Here is a 10369-nt window from a genome sequence, read left to right on the forward strand (position 1 = left end):
CTAGTTTCTAAAACAGAGTTTCGGTGGCAATGGCTAAGTTTTTCTGCACATAATAAAGTATATTTCCTCCCTTAGATCAGTGTATGTCAGAATTTGTTGTGTGGCCCACCCACATTTAAATGTGCTGGGAGTGCTCATAGAAAAAGTGCATTCCTGAGCCTCCTCCTGTAGCCAGGAGTCAGAATCTTGGAGGAGGGGTGGGGCTAGGAATCAACATTTTGAACAATGCCTCAGATTATTTTACGCTCAATACAATGAGAATAACTGTCCCGGGTTTTGCTACCACCTAGTGATAGAACCTGTCAGGGGCTTAGCGAAAACACTCATCAATCAGGAAAACATGGAATAATGTCAAACAGGCATCAAAGAAGAAACAGTCATTATGCCCTGACAGAGAGAAGCTATTTGACAGAATCACCAAATAAGAAATACATAACATTAGTAAGAAATATCCCATAGAACAAAGTACAGTAAATGGTTTAGCTCAGTTCATTTTTATATCTATAAACACCCATCTTACCACCATTGGATTGAGATGCATTTTATTGCCAGCATGTAGTCACACAACAGCCTAGCCAACTGCCACCCCTCACCCCACCCCCCGTGTCTTTCCTTAAGGAAAGAAGAGTCTGTGATACTGTGCCTTTCTGGGACTCTGTTCCATCCTTGTGTTTACACCTTATGTCTCTCTGTCTGGTCCCCAAAAGATGGTTTGCAGCCAAAGACGGGTAAGATATCTCACGGAAGATACAACCTAAGCCAGGCAAAACCGAGTAGGGACCCCCAATGAGCTACCTTAGAAAAATATGGGAAGGGGCCTTGCCTCCCTTTCCCCCTGCCTAGGAAAAGCCATTACTGGCTCTGGCTTTTCCCTCGCAGCTGTTTGTGAGAGAAGTCATGGGGGCAATAAAGATCAGTTCTCTCCACTTGTCTCAACAGAGCTGTTACAATCCGAGAGACTTGTCCCTGAGAGGGTACATACCGTAATTAAGACATCATGGGACCTTGTGCTTCGGCTGCTAACAGACAAAGGGTGATTGGAATAAACATTTTTCTGCTATGATGTATGAGTCTCACACCGTGTAAAAAACAATGTTACTTTCTTGTTTTTGTATACCTATCAATAAAAACCTTCAGTCAGCTTTATTCTGGGCTCCAGACCTCTGAGACTGCGAGACCCCTGGCCTTCGGAGAGATTTAACTACATTAAGTCTCTGTTTATTTCTTTCTTAAAAACTTAACCCAAGCCGCCCCTTCTTGCACCCTCACTGCTCGTGTTGCGCTGGATGCGACACCAGCACCCCAGAGGATGCCTCATGCCTGTGCCCACTTGAGGTCCCCCACCAAAGGGAAACCCTATTTTGACCTCTCTCACTGTAGATTAGTTTTGCCTGATTTTGATGGTCAGATAAAAGAAATCATGCAAAATGTTCTCTTGTGTGTCTGACTTTCTTCCACGTGATACTGTATCTATGAGATGCATGCAGTCACTGTTGCTTATACCAATAGTTTGTTCTTGTTCAATAAGGTACAGTATTCTATTGTATACATATACCATGATTTATTAGCTCATTCTATGTGACTGGACAATTAGGCTTTTAAAATTGGGGCTGTTATCGATAAATCTGCAATGACACTGGTGTACATGTGCGTTGGTGAGCATAGCACTCAAATGTTAGGGACAGGGTCTGTAAAATGAAACCCTGATCTTTAAAAGTATAATTCTGATTAGTAATCTTTCTTCTTAATGTGTTAATAATGTGTCAATAACATGTTACTGGTAATGATATATCATTAATCTTTCTGTCTTCTGTAAAGTATAAATTATTATAAATTTTCTTGGTTAAACTAGACTTTGTGAAATGCTTTCCGTGTGCCCCAAACTGATCCGAGCCCCTGTCAGCATTAATCATGTCCTCCTGACAACAACCCTGCGAGGTCGGTACCATTACTCTCCTCATTTTATATTCATGGAACTGCTCACCATTCTTCCCACTGTCCCTGAGCCTGGGACTTGGGCCTCAGGTGCCATGCTCGGTTATGATAGCTGTGAGGCTGTCTCACTTTGGTTTTCGGATTCTTAAGAGCCTTGGTGTTCTTCTGTTTCATATAAATCAATTATATCAGAAAAACGGCTCCTCGTAGGCTCCTCAACAGCCTGGTCACACATGGCTATTAGGCTAAGGGTACCATCTAATTTAGTATATAAACCAGGTCACGTGTAAGAGTAAAAAGGAGGTGTCACTATTAACAATTAGGCTGAGAGAGTAAGTGCTAAGATTGTCCTTGAAAATCAAGACTCAGTGACTCATGAGAGTCTCTTGGGAAATCCCTCTAAAGAGGCTAGAGATTATATATGACCATAACAGGATGGCTTTCTTTTACAGCAGAAACAAGTGAAAACAGCTGACTGCCACCGTTGTCTATTGTTCTAAGCAAGGCCCAGCAAGGCACTGTGTGTCCCTTCCCAGAAAACAGAATACATTAAGTGACAAAGGAAGAGAACTTGCTATGATTATCAAAATCCCTGTGAGGAGTTAGTTCCTCTTGGTGTCTAGAAACTGTACTTGCTTTCTCTATAATGATTCTATCAAAGAAGAGAATGACTTAATGACGTGAGAAAGTGGGGAATGGATTTCCACCACAGAATGGCCCCAAAGGGACTCAGAATTATAACGGAATGTGATCACCGGCCCACGATTTCTGCCCTGAGGAGAGTAGGAGAATGGCGTGTGGCCATCACATGCCATGCTCTATGACGCAGTGCCCCAAGCACACCCATGACCAATGGCTGTGCAGAGTCGACAATTGCCTCCTTTCCCCGCCATGTTGACTCCTAAGACCAAGTGAGCTGAGCCAGCTCAGGAACCTGGACTACCCGGGCCACAGGGAATCCCATCTTTCCCAGGAGTGGAAGTTGTGTGGGGAAAATCCGAATGTTGCTCAGCATTGCTTTGGATAAGAACCAAAGGCCCAGGGGAGTCCTTGATAGCTATCTGCCCTCCAACTTTCATCTCATTATACCTCCAAGAACTGAAAGGTGACACAGACCCAGAAAGAGGCGTCACTCCTAATTTTGGCAGGTTCGAATCCAACACAAGAACTCCCAAACAGGGGCAGACGGGTGGCTCCCTTGGTTGGAGTGTGGGCTCTGGGCAACTGGGCTGCCCATTCGATTCCCACATGGGCCAGCGAGCTGCACCCTCCACAACTAGAATGAAGTCAATGAGCTGCTGCTCACCTCCTGGGTAGCCAGATGGCTCAGTTGGTTGGAGCATGGGCTCTCAACTACAAAGTTGCCGGTTCCACCCCGCAAGGGATGGTGGGCTGCGCCCCCTGCAACTAACAATGGCAACTGGACCTGAAGTTGAGCTGTGCCCTCCACAACTAAGATTGAAAGGAAAAATTGACTTGGAAAAGTCCTGGAAGTACACACTGTTCCCTAATAAAGTCCTGTTTCCCTTCCCCAATAGACTCTTAAAAAAAAAAAAAATTCCCAAACACTAGCTGATCCTGGCCTGATTTGCTTCATGGTGGGTCACCACTCCTCTTTCTAATATCCTACTCAAAATTCCTCTAGTCTGGTAATGAATTGGAAGTCCTTCATCCTCGTTCATCTCTGCATTGCTGGTGGGACACAAATCCCACCTCCTCCCGGCTATTATTTATCGTCTTACAAAATCTCAGCTCTCAAGCCTCCATGATTTGCTTGGAGATACATCCCTGTATCTCCAATGCACTGCTCACCTCCCTTTTCTCCATGGAAGCTCTCCAGGCAGAACCCTGAGCCGGTACTCCCTGGGCTGGGCTTTACTTACCCTACTGCTCTCCTCGGGCTCCACCCAGTTTCCATCTGAAGAAAGGACCAATCTGTCCTCTGGATCCCCCATCATCTCTGCCACATTATACACACATTGCTCTGTTTTTCTCTAGGAAAATCCAACAACCTTTAAAATTCCACTTTTGTACCATAGACTTCATCACCCTCATAGCATTTACATAAAATATCTTCCCAAGATAATCTTATTAAACTCACACAGTGAAGCACGCTCTGCTTTTCTGGTTGCAACTACTATTCTCTAACATCGCACCCTCCCCACATGCTCATGCTGCATTCTTGTGCCAGCTTTCTCTGCATCCTACATGGCTCTTCTTTTCTAATAATTTAACAGCCAGTGAGCCATTTTCTCATTTTTATGGTGTGCCATTTCTCCAGGACATTGTAGCAAGTTTCTACACCACAGTTCAACATTCTTGGGTTATGGCGCCCTCCGAATATCACCGGCCGTTAGGACCTTCAACAGCAACTGATCACGAAGACACTTGAGCCTGGAGGACTCCCATTCCCAGTGCTGAGTCCACCCGCCATGGGTGCTGGGAGTTGTATTTTCCTGCGCTGTCTGTCCTTCTTTCCTCCTCCTGTACACTGGGGTCCCAGCTTCATCCTGAGCTGTCCCTCGCAATGGAGCACAGTCCACTGTACCACTTACCCTATATTCTCACATTCTTCAATCAAATCTCTTTTCTAATATTAACTACCCTTCACAGTACATGTCAGTACATTATTGTGAAAAAAAAGAAAAGAAACTTTTCCCACAAGTTGTGAGACTGAAAACAGCCAGAACATCCCAACTTGCTGCATCCCTGTGAGATGCCAGGTTGCTAAATCTGGGAAATTGGATGTGTGTGAAAAATAACCATCATGTTCTAGAAGCTGTGTTCTGACCAAGAGGAATTTCGCACATCTCAGTGTTTTGCTTCAATCCTCTCTGCTCATTTGTTTCACTAGCAAAGTGTCAGTATGTATAGCACCAGGCACATCCCCCCAGGCAGAAGGCACAGGCAGCTCAGCTTCACCCGGAGTCTCAGCAGGAACGAACAGCCAACAGGAGGTGCTAGAACTTTCCAACAGGTTTCCTCTTTGGAGATTCTTTCTCCCCACTAGCTGTCTTGTACTGCATCCCAGCTCTCTGCATTTTTCCTGAATCGACTGCTCTCACAATTAGAATTTGTCGTGGCCGTTTGCAGGTTGCAAACCAATTCACAAGGCATAACAGAATAGAAGTTAGAAAGTTTATTTAATAAGAGAAGCACGACAGAGAAGTTACTGGGGGCAAAGTCTAGAATAGACGACACTGATCTTCAGGTTAGCTTTTCTTATAAAGGAAAATGTAGGTAATTTTCTTACAGCAGAGGATGTGACATATAAACTCAGGATATTTGACATATAGACTGAAGTTATTTGATTGACATGTGCAGGTTATACAACTGGTCTCTTTCTGAGCATGCCCTTACCCAGAATGCATATAAAAAAGCCCACGGGGGAGGGGGTAGGCAAGCCATAATGGTTATTTTATTATAATTATACTATAATAAGACCGAAGCTCAGGGTAAGGGCAGGCTCCAGCAGTCTGCGCAAGTGCTAGAAACCAGACAATTCTAGTCGGGGTCTTATCTCCTTTTTCTAGGAACGTTTCAACACAAATATTTATTTGTAGGGGCTGGGCCTGGGCATTCCCTGGGAAGTGCATGCAGGCAGTTCCGAGTTCTGATCCAATTACCTTCTGCTAGCCCCCTTGGGCTCACTTTTTGTTAACTTTTTTCCGCTACATCAGAATTCACCAGATGTGAATACTTTAGGGGTAGGGATTTTGTCGTGTGCTTCTTCTGTGTGAGGTAGTGATGGGTTGAGCGCATCCCACAAATATTTATGGATTAATTCACTTCATGTCACAGAGCGGTATGTCAGTCACAAAATTTCCAAATGTCTTTTGGAAATTTCCTGTACAGTTGGGTTTCCGGGCTAATAGGGGGTGGCTGAAACGGAAAGTGGTTTATACAAAAGCCCATTGCAATCTTTCATACGGTAAACTACTGGGATTCCAGTGAGATACTTGGATATGGAGGACTGGACCCTCCGAAATTCCATCTGTCTACATATAAATCTTCTATCTACACATGTGTATATATGTGTACACATATATTACATGTAATATATATGTAATTGCAATATAGTGCATGTAGTATATATATTACATGCCATATATTGTGTGGGGTTTATTTTTGAACTATAAGAATGAGTCAACAATGCTCCTATAAAGAAAAATAACAAAACGTGTGTCATCCTTGGTGAAACTATTTCTCTCTGCAGCAGGATGAAACTTTCTGTGGTCCTCATTTTCTGCTCCCTGATCCTGGGTGTCAGCAGCCAAATATGGTCAAGTTTCCTCAAGGAGGCTGCTCAAGGTAAGGACCAAAGAATGGGATGTGGGGGGCTGCATCTGGCTGCCCCCAAGATTTTGTGAGCAGAGGCCACATCCCCACTGGGCAAAGACCACAAGTGGGTAGAAAATAAGCACTGTTTTCATGACAACAGTTACCCAGACTTTTTTTTTAGTGGAAATATATTTGACATATAACATTGTGTAGATTTAGGATATCCGTCGTGTTAATTTCATACTTTTTATATTGTCATAAGATTGCCTTTGTAGCAATAATTATCATCTTGTTCATATTATATAATTATCGTTTCTTTTTGGTAGTTGGAATAATTAAGAGCTAGCATCTTGGCAAGTTCATGATTATAATACAGCGCTGTCTATATTCACCGTGCTGTGCTTTAGATATCTAGGGCTTATTTGATGCTAGTTATATTAAGTCTGTGCCCTTAAAGAACATCTGTCTTGTCCCCCCACAGGCTGGCTCCTCTGGCCAGCTTTGCACTCTTGTATGAGGACCTTCAGGGCTGAGTCCACGTGCGGTATGGGCTCCAACTTTGAGCACAAATATGCAAGGTATCTATAGTCAGGTATCCAGTTCTCTAGCACAAGATGGCCTCTACTGCCCCCTAGTGGAATATCCAGGACAGCTTATTTCTTTGTCTCAGGTAGCCAAGCAGTGGGTGCATCAAGCGAGTGGGCAGTGTGTTCCCACCGCCTAAGACTTAGAAATTACACCCAGACTAACTGAGCTATTCATACTCGCTAGGCACTCTCAGAGAGATTTACAGGTATGCATGAACACATTTTCATCCTCAAGAATCAATCCTTAATCCTGCGATAAAGGTGCTATTGCCCCTTAGAGAAACTGAGACACGAAGAGATTAAAATACCTAACATCGTCCCAAACCAGAGCAGGATTTCTTTAACCCAGGAGGTCAAGCTCCCAGACCTTGCTGTTCACCACGGGGCTATGCTGCCTCCCAGACGAGAGCATGAGAGAGGAAGGGATTTGTGGGTGCACATTGTGTTCTGTATCTGAGCAAATGGCCAATAGTGGGAACGTAGTGCCTTTGGAAGGAAACTCTATAGAGCAACTCTGCCCACAATAAAAGGCACAATGAATTACCTGATGACGGCTTTACTGGGACTGAGATCTGGCCAGGAAACGATAGCAAGAGTGACAGAACCATTATAAAGTGGCAAAAACAGGTTTATCACACAGAATTATTTTGTGTTATTTTCTGTCATTGTCTATGAATCATTGTTTATAAGCTCAGAACAGCAGGCATGAGAATCACTGTTCTCTGGGCTTCTTTGTGAAATGCAGACGCCTGGGTCTGCACACACACCTGCTCCATTGCATCACAGTGTCTGGGGCTGAGCCTGAAATCCAGCCTTTACGGAGCAGCCCGCTGATGCTGGGCACATGAGAGGTGGAGAACCACTACCTCTGGGTTTGCTGCCCCCATGTGACAAAATGTGTCAGGCATAGTGGAAATGTTTATTATGCAAGTCTGGACTCCAAGAATCTATTTACATCAGTAACTCAGAGGAAACAACTAGAGAAAAATTGTCATACCTCCCAACAAAATTCTATTTATGAATTCCAGAAACAAAACGTATAAAATAGAGATAAGTTATCTCATGGAGGTATTACATTAACTATGATTACAACTCTACATCTGATATTTCTTTTTCCTATTCAGTAGAGTCTGGGCCATTCTATTCTAGCTTGATCAGTCTCCTGACATCTGTAATTCATTCCCTCACCTTCATCTAGTTTAGTCCTGTTACATTTTTTTCCGCCCTTCCTAAGGTCCAGAGAAGAGATGGTATATTGAGCACCTACAATTTTCTCCACGTTATACAGTATTTTCTCAGTTCTTCTGTGAAATCACACTGGGGAAAGCAGTACTCCCCCATTTCACTGAGGGACACTGAACTTGAGAGCTGGTGGTCGGTTGCCCTGGGCTGCATCGATTACCCTGTTTCCTTAAAGCTCTCTAGGGACCTCACCTTTATCACCTGCTGATTGATCTCTGACAGTTGCCCACATGCCGAATGTGCCCAGACATCAGGATCCATTCAGGACAAGCTGCCCTCACTTTGCCCACAGGGATGGGATGAATGTCTGCCACTGACGAGGTGGGAGCCCTGTGTCTGCACCTCCCTCAGGGTCACCTTTGTCCTCACGCCTCACTCTGGGGTTTCCTCCATCTTTCCAGGTGGAGGTTCATGTACAACCACACATCCCTTAAAGACCATCCCACCTCTTCCTTCCACACATCACACAGCCAAAGACAAACTAGCAACAGAACTTTGAATGAGGTCAGACAATGAAACTTGTACCAAAGTCTGATGGTCATAATGTTAACCCAGGAGTGAAAAGTACAGGAATATTTTTCTCAAACCAGTATAATTTCCAAGGGCTTGTTCACAGGCTCAAATCATTGAATCAATAAAAGAAACATTTTTATTCCTCTATTTCACAAGATGTGATTACCTTCATCTCACATTTTCTTTCCCTTTCAGGGTCTAAAGACATGTGGACATGAGAGAAGCCAATTACATAGGTGCAGACAAATGCTTCCATACCTGCGGGACCTATGATGCTGCAAAAAAGGGACCTGGGGGCGTCTGGGCTGCTGAAAAGATCAGGTAACAGGGGCTCCTGGGGATGCAGGGATGAGTGAGCAGATCTTCGCTGCCTTGGAGAACCAGGAGGGGCCTATACTGGAGAAGATTCCTGTGGAGATGATGGCCCCTCCTCCTCTTGTTCACGCTGCCCCTCTGTGCCCAGTGTGGGGCCTGAGAGGCTGGAAGAGCCAGAGCAAGGCTAGTGGGAGGGGTGGTTCCCACCCTGTCCTATTGTGTGCTGTCCACCCAGCATGAGGCGGGTCAGCCGGGGCTGAGTGCGCTGTGCCCGGGGAGGGTCCCTTTCCATGACTTCTCTCAGCGTCATTCATCCTTTGGGAAGGAGAGAGTTGGGAGGATGGGCTCATCAGCCTCTGAGTCTCCTCCCTGCCTTTCTCCATTCCAGCGATGCCAGAGAGGATTCTCAGAGGGTCACTAACCGTTTTAAGCATGGAGACAGTGGCCACAGAGTGGAGGACTCAAGGGATGACCAGCGTGCCAATGAATGGGGCTGGAGTGGCAAAGACCCCAATCACTTCAGACGTGCTGGCCTGCCTGACAAGTACTGAGCTCCCTCCTCACTCTGCTCTCAGGAGACGGGGCTGCGAGCCCAGAGTCACTGAGTTCTATATCTCTAGATGCTTTTGGAGGGCACATAATAGGTGTCTAATAAATGCTTAAGAGATTGGATATTGAAAACTGTGTGTTATTCTTTGGTATAAGGATGTCCCATATGGTGCTCAGGGGTGATGGACGGACATTGCGCGTGAAGGCCTCACCTGTGCCTGTGTGTTTGGGTGTATGAAAGACAATCTCAGTGTCATACACAGCACATCCCCTGCGCCAAGCCTTCCACTCATCAGACCAGCTCTCTCCAGAACCCTCTAATTTCTTGTCACCCCTGGCTAGTGCACCCAGTAAATTTTTTTCTGCCATCAGATGGACCACACTTTTCAACAAGATCTGAATCTTGGCCTTGTGAGGGCTGTTCCCTTTCTGTATATTTTACCCCTTAGTAGCCAATCTCCTGTCACTAGTTAATAATTCTCTATGTTAAACCCTCCCTCCCTCGTCAAATGACTGCCTGGTTAGTCTCCTGAGTGGTCCTGACTGATAAAGGGGTCTCCAAATACTGGGTGTTTCACATGGACTCTCTTCTTGATACCTGAAGCAACACGACCTGATATCTACACCTCACTTCTTACCCTGGGCTTCTCAGGTGATTTCATTGTTCTCAGGCCTCTCTGTGACCACATCCCCTCTCTGCCCAATCAGTGTGTCCTGCCCCTGCTCTTCCTGAGCCTTGTCCCTCAGCGTCCCCTTTCTATTAGGCTTTGGGAACCTAATGCCAGGTGTTCTGGCGACTGATATCGTGGCCTCCCAACACCATCCACCATCCCTGATGACATCTGTAACCAGATCCTTTTCATTCTCCCTAAGGAATGGTGTACACGTTAGTTTCTCTCATCTTCATTCCCACTGTCCTGGCATTAAGATTCAGATAAAAATTCGAC

General features: G+C 45.1%; 1 protein-coding gene across 1 annotated transcript; it reads left to right on the forward strand.

The window, feature by feature from the left end:
• Nucleotides 1-6155: 6155 nt before the first annotated feature.
• On the forward strand, nucleotides 6156-9496 carry LOC109436400 (serum amyloid A protein). Its single transcript, XM_074337150.1, is given in 4 exon segments — nucleotides 6156-6246; nucleotides 8754-8768; nucleotides 8771-8879; nucleotides 9262-9496. Coding segments are annotated over 4 exon segments (378 nt in total). The 3' UTR covers nucleotides 9425-9496.
• The last annotated feature ends 873 nt before the right edge of the window (nucleotides 9497-10369 follow it).

Source organism: Rhinolophus sinicus, linkage group LG06 (genome assembly GCF_036562045.2).
Source record: "Rhinolophus sinicus isolate RSC01 linkage group LG06, ASM3656204v1, whole genome shotgun sequence".
Classification (NCBI taxonomy): Eukaryota; Metazoa; Chordata; class Mammalia; order Chiroptera; family Rhinolophidae; genus Rhinolophus; species Rhinolophus sinicus.